Source organism: Rhopilema esculentum, chromosome 4 (genome assembly GCF_057945365.1).
Source record: "Rhopilema esculentum isolate cy_ngs chromosome 4, ASM5794536v1, whole genome shotgun sequence".
NCBI classification, from domain to species: Eukaryota; Metazoa; Cnidaria; class Scyphozoa; order Rhizostomeae; family Rhizostomatidae; genus Rhopilema; species Rhopilema esculentum.
In genome coordinates this window covers 13,228,980-13,246,584 of record NC_142818.1, presented here as the reverse complement: position 1 = coordinate 13,246,584, position 17,605 = coordinate 13,228,980, and the positions used below count along the sequence as shown (strand labels likewise).

The window sequence follows — 17,605 nt, the reverse complement described above, 5'->3', positions numbered from 1 at the left end:
TTGTGGACATTGGAGAACAATGGCCTGCTTCAGTCGAGGGATTAAAAACAAATCTAAGCTTGCTTCTGTAGCTCGTCAACAATGTGTTTAACTGAGCTAGGTCATTAGTCCTTTTTCATTAGTTCTTCATTTTTTCAAGAGATCTTCGTCGTGATTAAATACCATTAATTGGAAATCCTGAACAGCATGCGCTTATATTAGGTAGATTGTTCAAGCCTATCGTCAGGTTAAACAAGTACAAGGAAGATTTCTGTTTTGCCATTTAACGTGCAAGTGACATCAAGATGGCTTCAAAACTTACCTATCGGTGTTTCTTCTACGTTCCACACAGAATAATGGTTTTGTAATAGTTATTTAGTCAATATTTTAAGAGAAGATTTCGGTCATAAAAACATTCGTTTGTGCGTTTTAAAATGTACTCAATATACAAATAAAGATAATTCGACCAGCTGACTTAATCAAACATAGTTTTTATTGCTCTAAATTTTCCTTATATTGTTTTTACATTTTCATTTAATATTTTATTCACAAATTCATATGACCATGAAGGTGTTGCTTTCCGCTTAAACGTTGCGTTACGCTTGCGAACGGAGTGATCAACATTTCTAGTTTTGCTAAAGTAATAAAAAACGACGATTTGAACTTTCCTGCCTTAATCGGTTTTTAAAAACGATTCTGATGGCAGTAAAACTGAATAGTGCCTCCAGTACCCTTCCGTGCTTATTCTTAAGGGGTTGAAATAGGCAGGGGGTGGGTATTTTTCATAAATTTAGTAAAATGGGGGGGAGGACAAAACAAAATGAGCTGGTGGGAAGATTTATTGGGTAGCAGAATATGGGAATAGCAGCCCAAGAGTTAATATTGAAGTAACTGTGTTTATCAGCTTACCATTGCATTTTGTTTCTGGTTGATTGTCTTTTTTTGATGTTTCAGTCACTAATATAAATATGAGAGGGTGATAATTAAATAGGGTGAGGTCTTTGTCATAATTTTCTTAATCTGGGGGTTCATTATAAAATGCTATTGAGGGGAAAAATCACAAATCATGCAATTTTACCCCCCCCCTCCCTACAATTAGGCACGGAAGAGTACCTCACCTCAGAGGAGATAAAGATCGGTGCCTCAAAAAAATTCTGGTACAAATGATGCAGTAAATGAATAAGGACAACATTTGTCTAAGTTTGCAAAATACTGGCAAGGTATCAATGAACTCCTGAATAGGCATCTACCAATGCCAGAGATGAATAGTACATGCCGACGCCGGCAGACACACTGCCGAAAGCAATAATTGCAGTGTCGAGAAAAAATTCATATTTCTTCATTTCATTTTGTTGTAACTTCATGTGAAAAAGGCACGGGAAAATGAAAGATAAACACATTCCTGTGAAACTGCCCACCAGTGCCATGTACAGTCCAAAATGGGGAATTGCTATGGCAACAGCCAAAGCCACCGTGATTAGAGACAAACGCACTAAAGCTCTCTTCCATCTACTTGGCTTCTCTTCATCAATTCTCTTCTCTTTAATCAATGACTTTTTATCTGTCATTTCTTCTTCGTCATCAAAGTCCTCATCATCGTCCTCAATCCCTGTTTCGTCCCAGGTCCCCTTTTCCTTCAATCTTTTTATCTTGCGTATCAGCCAATCACGTGACCTTTTCAGGGTGATTTTATCAATAATAACAAAAACAGTGTAGGCTGGAAATGTGAACGAGGCCAGGGCCAGCACAAGGACACCCATGTTTACTGTTGTCTTGAATAGACCATGTGGCAAGTTGTTGGTGATGACCTGTTGTGTTTCGCCCTTAAAGGTGAGATAACCAATTATGCCGAAGACAATCTTGACCATTGTTATGGCAAAATAAGTGATGTTCATCACAGTGCTGTATTTTCGTGGGTGACGCATGCTGCCATGTATTGCTGGCATGTAAGGCTGCGATGAGTAACTGACTACAACGATACCCATTCCTATGAAGAACTTTCCCATCTCAAACGGAGGTGTTTCGTGCACGCTCCATCTACTTGCGTGGTAAAAGCTGTATGCCGCGACAACGATGTACACTAGTTGGCCAACAAGAACAGTTACAAGGCTCACCCATGCAACCTGGCCTAGATTCACCATGAAAGCATTTGGGATCACAAGAACAAATGCCAGCATAGACCAATGCATTTTGTTAAAGCCAGAATCTGGGAAACTGTTGTGCAGAATTGACCCGCACAATATCAGAAGTAATGTGCAGTAGGAGAGCTGTTCGACTATCATGGCAACGTACACCATCCATCTGCCGAACGCTCCTGCAAAGGCCTCACCAATTTCTTCATAACCTTCTCTCATCCGTACAAGCAGCCCAGTTTCCGGGTCTTTCTCGTAAAGGCATTTGATTAATTTTTTGCTTGTATAATTTGACGTAGCCGCAACCGTAGCAGTTGCAATCAAACTCAGGTAGCCACCGCATAGAACAACAAACGGCATGGTTAAAATCACAACGCCCTGGTTTGCGTTGAAAATGTTCCAAAATGTCTGCAAATTCGAAACTTTTGCTGTCTCAGGCATTTCTTCAAGATCTTCTTTTTTGAATAAGGTTTCTTCTTCATCAGTTGAATCGCCTTTGTCTCGCAGGACATTAACCATATCAGTGAATCCATTGCGAAAATTTTCGAAAACAGTTGCTGAATACCACATGATTGAATCTGCGTCGTGCTTAGGCACTCTTTGCTATTCATTAAATTTGTCAACTCACAAATGTTTCAATCACAATCACTCATGCCAATAAATCTGTCTTTAAAAATCTACATCATAAAGGATTATCGCCTCTTGATTAAACAGCCTTCAGGTTTTCCCAGAGCATCTGTCAATGAGCTTCAAGCCCAACCAATTGCTTTTTGTTTCACTGGTCACAAGCAGCAAACACCTGGAGAAGAAGATTCATTAATTTATGAGACTGTGTTTTCCTTCTTATTCGTTAAGATTCAAAGTGGATTACGAATCCACGCCCGGGCAGTAATGCGACAAGTTCTGGTTGAAATTAAGGGCCCGTTCACACTACTCCGTTTTCAAATGAAACGGAGTCGTTTGAAAACGCTAATGAAAACGGATACTTTCGAATACGGTGCGTATTGAAAACGCTCCGTTTTCACTGTGAACGCCAAAGACGGAGACATTTGAATACGCTAACAACGGCAACAAAATACGTGCTTTGTAGCACACCAAATCTAAAAAATTTTGAAATTGAGAATTCAAAATGGACTGGTAGCTGTTACAACAAATTTTTTCACGATTTACTTTTATTTAATTTCTTTTATAATGACGCTAATTTGTTGAGGATTTGTGAATGCCTCTTTCCAAAAATGAGGCCACCAACAGCGTTGGAGTAGTGTGAACACCTATCGTATTCACAGCGTATTCATATGAAAACGGATTAGTGTGAACGGACATCGTTTTTATCAACGAAAACGGAGCGAAACGAATACGGAGTAGTGTGAACGTAGCCTAAGACAGTGACAAATTGCGAAAGAGATCTGAAAAACTTTATTTGAAAAAGAGTAATTGCGATCTATCTATTTAAGTCTTTTGATAATTAAAGAATAGATTGCCCACCTACTGCAATCATGTACTTACTCTCAATTTAACACTCCATTTGCAGCTGCTGATTAAAATATGATAAGGTAGATAGGCACAGGATAGCAGATAAGAAAGATATTTAGGTGCCATCAAAATGAAAGTCTGAAATGCCACTTCTCTATAGATATCATTCACATTAGAAACTGATCTGGCTTATTTGCGAATTCCACATTTTGGTGTCTTTGAAACAACAACGCAAGCCATTAATTTTATAAGTTTGCCAGCGCAATTCTAGCCGTACCTAAAGACGTAAATTCCATGAAGATCTCCAATGAAAACAGGTTTTGCCAAGAACAAATGCATTGCAGTACCAAGAGGTTTAGAGATTTGATATAACTACAATGTAGGCTACGTGCCGATACCTGATGTATTTCGCTTCCAGTTTCATAAATGGGGTCAAAAATGAAAAAGCATTCAATACTTATTTGAAAGTAACCGAAATATGAACGGGTGATGTATTACAACTTTAGCTATCTCAATTATCGTTATTTATATTCACCACAGAAGTTCTATGATGATTCCGAATATAGAATAATTACAGACAAAATTTGATGCAATTTTATGGCATAGGAAATGAAAGAAATACATTTTTCGTTGCCTATTCATTTGATTTAAATAGGTTACTCTAACTGTCAGCATATTCAGTGATTTTTACGAAATAAACACACGCAAGACCTTTAGCGAATCAAATTAGTTTCCTTAGTTTAGAAGAAATGTTTCGATTGCTTGTTCAACAATAACTATCTGCGACACAACTGTACGGATTACATAAAGTTGTACACGAAACCTTATTCAAGTTTAATCTTTTTTAATGAAGCTGTGGCCCCATGCCTCTTTTAGCGCCATCACTGAAGATAAATCACACGGGGTTATATAATGCTAAAGAGTAAAAGTCGAAGAGCAAAATTCCTTTTTTTAATGCGCCTTTTTGCCAATAAGATGCTAAAAAACAATTCATTGGTGATTTTTATTTATTCTGCAACTGGTGATAAAAAAGGTCGTGCGATTTTCCAGTCATTCAAAAAATCACCATAATTTAACTTCTTCGACTTAATTAAAAAACAATAAACTAATCCTTGAAGTTTAAGATTCTCTTTTTTCAACTTTTCTTGATTTTTTCATTTTTCTACTCACTTTCCTTGCCTTCTTCAGCAGGAAATACATTTGAAAACAATTCTTTTTAGGCAGAATTCGATAGAAAGTTTGGCTAATCTTCAAGCTGTATTCAGCATTCAAAAATGTTTAAGATTGTAAGAAATGTGTAAAACTTCCTCGCCATGACTCTAAGAACCTGTTTAATCACTGCACACTATTCCCGTTTATCAGAGCACGAGACAATTTTATCACTGCACAGATTGGTTATGAATAAGACAATCACATACAAAGACCCGTCAACAGATCTTACAATACGACACTTGCGCGTTGCACAGAGGTTTGACGCTTGCTCATTCCCCTGCCATGTGCGCCAGATGCTCATCGCTGCGCAACGCTATAAGCGAAATCGACAGGCCGCATGCCACTTAAGTGCACGGGTGAATTAAGGGTTAGCAGAAGCAATTACCCCTGCAGCGCTTCAACATCACTTTCTTCTATTGGGCGTTTATCACACGCCCGCGTCCTTTTTTTGGCTCCTTTTACGTTTCTTTTAATTGTCATAATCTACCATGTTTTTTAAATTCTGCAAATGACTTAGCGTAAGTCCTTCAATAGCTTGATTAATTTTCCATAATATTTTGAATTTAGTGCAATCAAATATGAAAATGCATATTGTGCTGAAAAAGTAATTGAGATCTTCGGAATGCAAATATAAATATTTAGGTTTTTAAGTCTGGAAATATGCAATAACTTTGGTTCCCAGTATGAAATACAAAACAACAAAATAACTGAATGCCTTCTTAAATGTTGTGAGAGAATTTTCTACTTGATAACAGCATTGACTTCTTATACATTCCAAAAAGTTACATAACAAGTTACTGTAATACCTTAACTACACGCTACTTTACATACACTACAAAGACGATACCCCGGGGAGCATTAACTCTGTCTACCCCGAGGCCATAACATAGAGAGAGAAAATATGCACGTTTGTAATTACAAATACTTGAAGATATTTGATCTCAAGCATTGACTCAAGTGACTATTGATCTGTAGACCTGTTAGGATACCAACCATATTACACCCTGGGTTGTTCTTTTAATCTTTTCAATCTTTCCAGGGGTTTAAAAGGCTTTTCATACTTTACGTATAGGAGAAATACCAATAGCATAAAATCAACCACAAATACTTGTTGCTTATATTATCTCATCGAAATAGACGAGAACATCAAATAATATCATAAACATGTTTTTATCTATTGCTTGTTCTACATATACTTATTAGGAATTCTTCCTAAGACCACTAGACCACTGTTATGCAAGCCATTTAAGATGCAGGATTGATTTGCTGATAATTATATTCAGAAAGATATTGTTCGTTCTTCAATTTTTTTATCTAGAGCTAACATGTTCACCGAAAAGTTATTCTTATCTTGAAAATGTTGTTTCTGACTATACCTTATAATTCAGTATGGCTCCAATAGGTAATGCTAAAAGTGATTATAAGTTACGCAAGGCAATATTATGAAAAGCCGCAAACACGCAACCGCGAAGAGAATTTGGCCCACTTTAACTGTTTTATTTTCAAACTCGATAGACGCTTAAATCATAAAAATAAAGGCCACCACTGATCATTTTAAGCCTTGCAAACATTCTGGTAATTGACCAGAAGTCGCTTTACTGAAAGCATGAAAAATGCACGGTCAGCAAAATTGCGACATTCGAATTTTTCAAATCTGATGATACCATCAAAAAAGCTTGTAACGTGGACATGACTTCCGGTCTTCTGCCAGAAGGTTCCCAAGGCTTAATGATTTAAACCTTAAAAATTTCTGTTAGGCTGGTTGGTAGATGGTTATGCAAAATTCCCTATCCATAAAATATATATTCTTTAGAATCATACTAGAATCATACTTTGGTACATGTATTCTTTAGAATCATGTAGTCAATCTGCAGCATTTATTAGGTATGATTTCTTCTTGAGAACATCGTAAGAGCTGATGTCACTTAGCTTTAGCTTCGCATTAACATTATTTTTAGAATTATTTGTTTCTATTGAGTGCACCTAAGACTGTAAGTGGCTAGAAATAAAAGTATGACTGTAGTTGAAAAATCCATTAAACAACTGAATTTACTGGTTGTTAGGGATCTTGGTGGATAGTAGAGCCAAAGAAGATGTCAATAAATTCAAAGTTCAAAAATCCTCCAAGTTCATTGTCTTATCCAGGCATGTGTAGAAAACTGGCCCCTTCAGGTTGTACCCTCCACGCAAAAGATTTAAGACTATCAGTTTTGGTACATGTATGTTTTTCGAGTTTCTTTTTTAGTTGTTCGCAAAAAATAAGTTGAGCAAAACAAAGATAGATATTTCATCCAGTGTCCTTAGATTTCTCTTTAAAGTACCAAATGATTCCACAGTTCGAATAGAATGAATTCTATATTTTTACCCAAGTACGAAATCCATTTGATTTTTTATGCATCTATTCTTTATACATTTTCAATATTCGTAGCTGCAAAGAATGGTTTTGAAGACTCGGTCAATTATCTATGTGAGTCGGTCCAACGTTTGCGGACACCTGAAGGCAGAATGGAACATTTTTGACAATTTCGAAATACTTTGCTTTTTTAATTTTGAAATATGAAATAATTGCAAGATATCATCATGAAATATGAAATAATGTCATCCCCCCTTATAGGGCCTCATCAGTTTTTGCTATGATCCGCTACAACATTAGCTTGTGGGTGTGATATTTTGGTACTACAACTAATGTTATTACTAGCTAAATATTATTCAGAAAGATCGTCACAAAATTCGACACACGTGAGTTTCTGTCGAAGGGCTAAAGTACTTTGGTTCTTAACAATGATCGCTATTTCCATGCCATGTTTGTATCAAGATTTACTCTTACAAAACATTGCCCTCTAGCCATGACAAGTAGCAGCATGCGACATGACCTAATTGGCTGAAAAATGAGTGTAGAAGCATGATGAATTATTCCTAGCTTGTCTTAATCCTCAATATCGCCGTACAACATTCAAGTAATGCAAACAATTGGGTTATCTCTGTTCTTAGCACTTATTTGTCGCGAACAAACTTATGTATTACTGTTTTAAATTCTACTGAATGACAACATCCAATCTTTATTTATCTTTATCGCTTAAGCTCGAAAATCATTGCTTTTAGTATGGCTTCCCACCTTAACCATTGGAATATAATATGTATGCATAGGTACGCTAATGAGAATCCCAGCTGCAGTACTAAAGGTGCGAAATTTCATCTTCAAACTTAATTCAAGGTATTTAACTCAACCCCTGATCAAATCTTTAGCCCTATTTTATCAACAACACAAAGCTTCAAGACATATTAAATTTTGACGGTTTAAAAGATTCTTCCAACAGAGAAAGATGAAGATCATTTGTATTGTGTCTGTGATATTCTTGTCTAATTGAACGCAAGTCTCATTGAACGACACCATAACTCGTGAAGATTTTCTGTCCCCTCCTCTCTTTCGATATGTTTACCACGGTTCACCTATTTTTTATAAGATCCTTAGCTCGAGATTAGCAATCAGTTTATTAATTTTTTGCTGATTTAAATGCTCAAAGTTTTTTAAAGGCATCTTCAATACCAAACGTTATCGAAGACCTAGTTTCTAGAAACATGAAAAACATGAGATAACATGAAATAAACCCTGTGTAAGTCACAATGGTCTTTTTCTATTCATCTATGTCAATTAAACAGGAAATATTTGCCTTATCAATTCATCTTGAAAAGAAAAAAATTATTAAGTTTTTAGCAGTCTAGCAGTTTTTAAAGTTAAGGTTGGCCACTGTTATGGTTTCTCGATCTATTAAGGCCCAGTTTCTTATAGACTTTTTTTTGTAAAAAAAAAGGAAAATAACATATATAAAAAAATTAGAGAAGGTCAATTAACAAAAAATCATGAAATGTTAACCTGGTTAGACACTACCATACGATTTAGTTATCAGATTTGAGTAATAGTCTACTTCTACGAAAGAACTTGAAAGGTGCTTACAGATGAATCTATTCTTCATTGCACTGCAAACCATATACGCCATATTTTTGCATGGGTACCAGAAACTGATTACTAGGTAATACTGACGTGGGACTGACGAAACAACTCTTAAAAACCAACTTAATTACAGTACAAGCAACGTTTCCGCTGTTAATCTTTTTCAATCGTTATTGCAGCGTGATATTGGATAGTACGGATTTCAGACACGTCCAATCTTTGCTTAGCTAATCAAAATTGTTAAGCATAAGTCTTTAATATTTTGCACTACTCTATCTTTGGATGCAATTTGTTTTAAACACATATAAGCGTTTGCAGAGGAATGTTGCTCGTTTGCGTGGATTTGCAAATAACACGTGACTGACAGATTTCAATTTAAGACGCTAGAAAGCTCAGTATTGTACCTTGTTTTAGAAATTAAAACTCGTAACTTAAGACTACACTCATATCTAGGTTGTGATTTACAGTTCCACTTACACTTTGCTGCCACAAGCCCGCCAGCTCTTACTCTCGTGATTCCCTTGTTCTTCCTTCGTGGGATAATTCAACACTGATGCAGTCAACGTTGGTGAATGGAAATGGGGAATATTGTTGTCATGGAAACCTCAAAGCTGTCTTAACAGGTGCAAGGGCTCTTGCGCATGGCTATCGAGAGAATTAACAGCTGGTTGAAAGATGGTTAAGAGGCATAAGAAATCAGAAATAAATTTGCCAATGTACAAGACAAGACTCACAGGAACCATTTTAATCATTTAATCTCTCGTTCAGTAAGAATTTGCCAGAAAATAATATTTGGAGAATTCTGTTGGAAAATGTGTTTAATAATGTTGCTATCTATGCAACGAGTTTAAGCTCGTCTTTTTAAATGCCTCAAAATTGTACACAACACACGGCTGCTGTCATAAAACAGCAACAAATTAATCTTACAATCGGCATCACCCAATTACAGCCCGTTCGTTCTATTACACAGCGCAGGTTTTTCTAATACCTATGGTCAATGAACAAGCAAATGTGATGAAATGCGTGTTTAAACAGCGAGAAATTCTTCATAATCCCAAGATTTGTTTCACATAGAAATCTAATTACTAGCGGCCCTTCTCTGCTAACTTCTGTGTATAAAATATAGGTTTCTGTACTATGTGTCCACTTACCGTAAGTCAAAACATCGCCTCATCTTGTTCATAAGCATAACGAGTTTAACAAAATTATTGACCTTTCTTTTTAGAAACTTGACGCGTCGTGCTTGATTAGGTTATTAGGAACTTCAATCAATTCTATTTGTTGTTGTTTTTTAGAAAATTCAAGCTATAACAAGAACATACAATGTAATTCAAATTAGTGTTTTCTTCTAGGCTAGCGTAAACGTGAAATTTAAAAATGGCATACGGAGCTGAAACCAAAAGAAGGCAAAAAGCAGAGCTGGATTCTATTATTGTTTCTCATTTATTATTTAACTTTTCAAGCAGTAAACATTTGAAGTGATGAAACATATGCGCACAGATGCTCCTTATTTGCACTTGATTGGTTGTTTAGACAAAAGGAACGGCCCAATGAATGGACAATTGAATAGCATTCGAGTTAATGCAGTGGCAACGAATTTGAAGAGGTGACCTTTCAAACGCAAAAGAAAATTTGAAAATTCTGCTATTTGGGTGCAATGCCAAACAGCTTTTACGATGAAAATTGTATTTTGCTTTGCACGTAAAACAATTCTTGACAGAATTGTCGTGATATAAATGTCAATTAAGGGCAAAAAACCACCATTCTGACACTTTATTCGTCTCTTTTGTTTGACTATAAAAATATTTTACAAAGTAAGTAAAAGGAATGACGTTAACAGACTCGAGCAAGATCTTAACAAGAATACAAACATTATCACTACAAGTAGCTTGACTTAAATAAAACGACTTGAATAACTATCAAATACTTTTATTACTAATTGGTAGTATGATTGGAAAAAGCGAACTGGTTCTTTAATACTCGAGAGGCAGTTTTCTGGACAATTATAAAAATGACAATTATCAAGACTGTTTAGTAAACTTAGGAATTAAAATGTTAAAAACTGTATATGCTACGTTCCTTTACTTAAATTTAAAACAGCCCCAGTCTCTTTCGAGTCTCGATTTGGCGGCTTAATGAGGAATGGACAGGAATCTGTGGCTTTTCAACAATCAGCTTAAGAAAACTTCGGCTAATGAGGAAGGGAGGCTAATACTGAGCTTTAAATGCTTGTAGATCGTTACTTGATTCACTGACTAGACACAGAAACCAAGAAAGCTCTGCTGATTTCTATCACTCTCGCAATAAAAATGGATGGAAATTTTCAACAATAAAAAACTCTGTCAGTTCCAATACGATATTTAGAAATTTTTTGTTGATATATATGAGTTCGCGTTGTTTTAGACGCACTGTTAGCCTTGAGTTGCTCAACTAGCCATTCCACCATCTACTTGAAAGATAACCCTGGGGAACTGGAACCGATCCAGTTTCTGCACATTTTTGTATAAAGGTCTTCAGCCTCACAACAGGTCCTTTCTTATCTGATTCAGTGATGTCGTCGATCTTTGGCAAAAAATCTTCATAAAGCATTCTTAATAGCTTTTGGAACTGTTTCCCATATTTCTGCTTCATTGCATAGGCAGCAACTTCCAAGAAATCGAACAAAATTGTCGCAGTGACCGTCTCCCTTGGTTCCAGGTTCATGATACGCGAAATCCATGTCCATGCATTGTGCAAACCGAATGGGTGTCCTGTCGCGCGGTATTTTGGAGGCAATGGTGACTGTAATATTGCAGCGTACAGTCGAACGATCCCTGATAACTTTTTCAAATAAGTGTTCTCATCTTCAATATCTTCACCATTTACTTCATATCCTAGCTTCTTGCAGTATTCGGCTACCGATTGGTCAGGTCCTTTGTGCAGGTAATACGGTACCAAGTAAGGGCATGTCGTGTAGAAGTGTGCCAGCATCAGCTTTCCAACTTCAGGAAATTGTGCCCAGATACCAACAGCAACTGCCCCAAATGAGAATGCAGAATTGAAACTTGACGAGATTTGCCTCGTTCCTTGGAGAACAAGCTTTTTTGCGATTGTGTCTTTGCAGTACGCCTTTAAAAAAATTTTAAAAAAAATTAAATGCAAAATGCTGGTCAGAGTATAATCACGAGAAGCTTTGAATCTAATTGTTACTTTAAGGATAAATTTAACTTCTAATACAACGCATTTCATGCAAAGCTTGCGACCTTTTTTGGAAAAGAGTATTTCTAGGGGGTCAGAGATAACCGGCCTTTCTAAATACGTTATCGACTCACTCACTTCATGTTACACACTCACGCAGCAACCCTTAGACCTCCTGCTTAAATAAAATATTCAAAGTATGGATTGACTCGATGCACCTGACAATTAATTTAATACTAGGCTAAGCAAATTATCAGCATTGACATTAGATTACAATTCATCCACCTTACAAAAAAAGCTTTTGGGGTTAAACCAGAGCGGCAGCATACGGTGCTGGACTTAAAAGCAACTAAATTTTCTAAGAATAGGAATACACAGAATAGGAAACTTTGCTTAAGAAACACTATAAATCACACAGCTGATAACATAACTGCACAGATTAGCAATTTCAAACAGATGTCAAAGAACAGCCAAGAACAGACTGCAATAGAAACCTGGCATATTGAAGAGATGCATAGAAAACACATGGTATATAAGTAGAATGTAGGTATGAAGCAGGCGACAAAAAGAATGCCTTGGCTGATTTGAGAATACTGACATCTTGAGAATAGTGACATCAGGCATCATCTGGTTGCATAAGACAATTTGGGAACTTTATCTAAATAACATGGCTTAGGCAATTTAATACAAATCTAGAATGTGAAAAAAGATTATCTGGATGTGGTTTAAGGATTCTGAGGATATTTTGGATGGAAAAGGTATTTGCATACGCATTCTTGATGTACAAAGAACCAACAATACTGTCAGAAATTTCCACTGCTCAATATGCATTCACCAATAATGAAATTCTGTGTGGAATTCAGTCTGGAATTCAGTGATAACCGAATGTAATCATCAGTGATCATCAGTTTATCAAATACTCACAGTCTATGCACTTTTGTCTCCAAAAGCTGACTGTTTGCATACTTAGTGTTTACACCCATTCCATTTGCTTGATACTGTCCATAAGGACTGGCCAATTCTGGACAGGTCAATCCCAGTCATGGGGGTATAACACATGTTAATTGTTCAAGATAACCCTATGTTAATCATGTGCTATAATGTGGAAATACAACATTTTCTTGTTGTTGCATTGCAGTAATAAATTCACTGAAGCAACCTAGAACTGCCCTGGATACAAAGGCATAACATGGAAAATCATTTTTCGTCAAAATAAATATGGAAAGGCTTTGAAAATGACACAGTTTGAAAACAGCATGAAGCATATATTTGCAGATTTCCCTCTCCTTGAATGCAGAGCAGTATTGTTCTGGTTTAAAGTGCAACCCTTGAAAATTCACACCTTTATCACATCCTTCCATTTTGCTTTATTCTTCATTTTTGGCAGGTAACAAAAAGTTTAACTAAAGCTTTTCGTCTGACACTCTTCAGAGTACAGAGCATAGAAACAAATACAAAATTACAAATACAAAAATCAAAATACTACACTAGGAAATATATATTTCATAATATGCAGTTTCTAATAGATTTTTTGTATGTTTTTCCCGTCATCATATGAAAACAAAACAACATAAAATAATTTATAGTATATGAAAACAATTTCCTAAAAATGGCACATCCCTGTTGGACAAATATTACATACAACATAACTCTGTCTGGAGAGGGTTGTTTAATGTGGCATGGCCCATTGCTTATATAAAAAACCAGGTAAAAGTAGGAACTGGAAACTGAAACAACTGGTGTAAAACCTAGGGCATACAAAAAGCAAACTTTCTAGCATGGACAATCAGCAAATGCTTTCAAAGACATTGCTGCAGCTCCTTAGAATGGTGGATGCCTGATGATCTGGTCACAATATTTTGCACACAACTTGCACCTAAATCTTTTTAACATATTGCTTATTTCCATAGGCATTAACAGTATAGCCATAGGCATCAACAGTATAGCAACAGTGACCAAATCTTTGTAAAATATTGCTTATTGTCATAAGCATCAACAGTATAGCCTAGAATTCTATCCCTACCCTATTTCAGCAAAATAGAGAGCTCCTTTGTTACCCCTTTACTTTCCTTTGCAGAAGACGCCAAATTCCAAGTATAGATAGGAAGAAGTATGACACAAGTCTTTTCTTGAAGCTGGGAGACTTTTGTATTAAAATTCAACCATTCGAAAATAGTATTTAAAAAAACAAGTGCGTGCTAACACAGGTCTGTGATAAAATACGAGCACTGGACTAGAAGATGCTTGCAAATTATCATATAAATGTGGTTTCTGCAGCCTTACTCAAAGGTAAGAATAAAATTTGCTGGACTGCTAGTCAATTTTACAATAATATTCAGCTTTTGTTATGATGTGCACGGTTGTGTTGCACTTAATGCTGAAGTTTCTTCTAGATATTGCTTAGCAAAATGCTAGCTCTGATGCTATGGTCATTGGGTCTGCATTTTATTGCACCCAAGAATCATCTCAACAGCTCTCCAAAATGATGACGCTGCATGATTGACCAGACTGATAAAACATGTTAAAACAATGAAAACAAATAGCAATTTTTAGTTTCTTTTTTCACCTTATTGGTTTCCTCTGCTTGGTTTAAAAAAGAAATGAAAAAATAAATAACAGGCATGTGATTAAACACAATCCTCAGTGTACCAATACATGCATTGAGTGTGATGGCACACCTTTCCCAGGAAGGCCTGGGTGTCATAGGTCAGGTCATATGGAATTTGCATCCAAAAATCTTTGCATACCACTGCACTGCACAACAACATCACATTAAAATTTAAATGACTTTGAAACTATTTACACAGAGGTGTAGAATATATAAAAATTCTACCTAAAAGCAACCTCACTGTGAAAATTTGAGCTCTTTATCCAGCTTAAATTATACCTTCTACATAATAATGAAATAAATGCAAAACAAAACTTGCGAAGCATTTTGTATCATCTTGATTACAATAATATCACTTTGTGTAGGTTGTAATGATATGAATTTCATATGATATCTAGAGTTTGGCAAGGCACAAGTAGATTAAATTGATTTCAGAAAGAAAGAAATGTGATCTAACTTCACACTACAGGACATTAGCACATCTGGCCACCTGCTGCAAAGTGGAAAACCCTGGATAAAAATTGGTTTAATGATGATGATCACACTTAAGATAAGGCTTGCCTAATTTTAGAATATTTTCAAGTTCTGGTTAAAGACCACATGATATGTTGCAATATGAGAACCCTTATTTTTCATTACACTGAATACACACTTCATCACGTCCCCGGGGGACCAGAAGTCGAAATGGCATGTTGTGAACAAAATCAATTCTTATTTTAATGGCATGCTTTTCTGCAAACCCTGTGGTGGGGGATTTGCTGGCATTCATAAAATCAAAATTAAAGGACAAGTGACACACTTTTCACCCTATCTTTTCTTTTCATTAACTTATAGATCATCATTTAGAAGTAAGTTTTTCCTGGTTTAGAACAAAAAATTCTAATCAGGGGGCGCAGGGGGCGCGATTTTGTTTTTATCACGTGACCCCAAGACGTACATTGTGATAACTCGGAATTTTCCTATCATTGATAGAGAGTTTACGAAACACGACGCGAAAGGTCCAGACGAACTGAATTCGTTTAGAAGCGTGTTGTAAACGTTAATATTGCACTGTATACCACTAGCAGCAATAACAAATTATCACAATCTACGTCACGGTGTCACGTGATTCATTTCCCGCCATAATTTGAAAAGGGTTTTTAAGTAGGAAAATGAAATCAGAAAGGAAAAATATTTCAACAACACTCTCATACAGCATTTTACTTTAAGTTAAAAGAAGAAGAAAATTTGGCGCCAAAAGCGTGTCACTTGTCCTTTAAAGTAATATGCATAAAATACAGATTATCTATCTATGATGCAAAAATAGAAATACTCCTTACCAGTCCCTCTGGTTGATCTTTGCAACTGACGTTTTTATTTCCTACTGTTGTCATTTCTCCATTCAGCAATTTTGTGAGTCTTTCAATCTTATCCATAAGATGGTGGGGAGAATGATCAGAAATGGCATTAATTGGTGTATTTATTGCCTTTGTTAGATCAAATCTGTAGGTTTTCTTGTCTGCTCCTTCCACTAAAGCTGAATATGATGCTTTGAACATTCCATGAAACTCCACTATTTCTTGGTAACCTTTGAATGCTTCTGCAGCAACAAAGGAGTCCAAAGTTACCTGACTATCTTGTATTTTATTTTTATTTTCAAGTCTCTGTTGCTCCAAATCTTTTGCCTCCTTCTCTTTTTTTTCGGCTTGTCTCTTATTTTCTTCTTCTTTCTTTTTAGCAACAGCAATTTCAGTTTCCTTTGAAACTTTGTCTTTTATCATTTTCAAACTTTGAGCTAATTTTTCAAGATGAGAACATGTTTCTTCTAAAGTGATTTGCATTTCAGTGGCACTGGAAGCTCTCTTTGCTGCTGCCTGAAACATTGCTATTGCATCATTGCTTAGTTTCTTAATTTCGTCTGGTAAATAGTCATTGTCTATGTGACATTTTATTTGTTCATTGATTTCCAAACAAAATTTTTTTATATTTAACAAAAGACTTTCTATATTTTGGCTAAGTGCCTTTCTTCTTTGTTTTGCTTCTTTCTGTTCTTCCCTCTGTTTTATAATTTCTTCTTGCCTCTTTTGAATGCTTTCATTAAAGCTCTGTAAGGATAGGCTTCTTCTTTTGTGTTGCATTTTCAAACTTTTAAGAGATTCTTCTTCTAATGCAGTTTTTCTAGCTAGAATTTGATCAATTTCATTGGCCTCTCTCTGAAAATTAGCAATCTTAATTCTATTGGCTTCAATCTCTGAACACTTCACCTCATTTTGAATTTGCTGAAACCCTGCCAGAAACTTTTCTTTCATTATTTTTGTTTCTTTTTTGGCTTTCTCTCCCAACTCTTGCTTGTATTCGTTAATTAGGTCAATGACATCATGAGTTGAAACATGCAATCTTGGTTTATGGCTGGCCAATGTCCTTTCTTGACCAATCCTGCTTTTGAAGCTGCTTGGACCATTTTCTTTAGCTCTGTCTTTTGATTCATTACTGCCTCCTTGCACAGAACGGTCGTTGCAATATCCATCCGTGTTAGTAAGTGAAGTTAAGCTTTCTGAATTCCTTTGATCGGGCGGGGAACTCAAAGCAACAATAAGCCCAAAGTCTGTCAGACTAACCCGCCTAGAAGATTTCGATACTGGAGCAAATGTTCCTCCTGAACCAGACCTGTAAACCAGCCGACCTTTCGGTGTACTCTTAAGGCACTTAACAACATCTTCCTTGGACGGGGACTTCATATTTGTCTTTAAAATGAAGTCTGTCATATTTGTTTCCACATTGTAAAATGTCTCGAAGAGAAGACTTTTTGATAATAGATGTTGTTGCTGTTGTATAAAAACCTCGTACTGGCGCATTTCTGACATTTGCTGTCTTCGATATCAGGCACCGCGGGGAAGGGGGCACTATAGCCCCCCCCCACTTTTTTCTTAAAATGCCAACAGCTCTTTATTTGTTTGTGGCCCCCCTTTCCACTTTTTTTAGACCCCCACTTTTCTCAACGCTCCGCGGTGCCTGGATATGATCTAAAGTTGAAACAAAAAAGTTACCTAAAAGGAATAAACTCTTTTCCTTTTGGGGAGCAAAACTATGTAG

The 17,605-nt window shown here is 36.2% G+C and overlaps 2 protein-coding genes across 3 annotated transcripts; both read right to left on the bottom strand.

The window, feature by feature from the left end:
- Nucleotides 1-529: 529 nt before the first annotated feature.
- LOC135690483 (vesicular inhibitory amino acid transporter) lies at nucleotides 530-9,868 on the bottom strand. Of its 2 annotated transcripts, none has more exons than XM_065208047.2 (2): nucleotides 9,226-9,868; nucleotides 530-2,910 (listed from the first exon to the last, which is right to left on the bottom strand). In XM_065208047.2, exon 2 carries the CDS (start codon nucleotides 2,679-2,681, stop codon nucleotides 1,203-1,205), a length of 1,479 nt encoding a protein of 492 aa, XP_065064119.1. In that variant the 5' UTR covers nucleotides 2,682-2,910; nucleotides 9,226-9,868; the 3' UTR covers nucleotides 530-1,202. The 2 variants fall into 2 exon arrangements, with proteins under 2 accessions (XP_065064119.1, XP_088972284.1); XM_089116158.1 differs by lacking the exon at nucleotides 9,226-9,868 and adding an exon at nucleotides 8,752-9,215.
- A 643-nt stretch (nucleotides 9,869-10,511) lies between these two features.
- LOC135690480 (uncharacterized) lies at nucleotides 10,512-17,329 on the bottom strand. The gene is made up of 2 exons (XM_065208041.2): nucleotides 15,853-17,329; nucleotides 10,512-11,856 (listed from the first exon to the last, which is right to left on the bottom strand). Exons 1-2 carry the CDS (start codon nucleotides 17,275-17,277, stop codon nucleotides 11,179-11,181), a joined length of 2,103 nt encoding a protein of 700 aa, XP_065064113.2. The 5' UTR covers nucleotides 17,278-17,329; the 3' UTR covers nucleotides 10,512-11,178.
- Nucleotides 17,330-17,605: the final 276 nt, after the last annotated feature.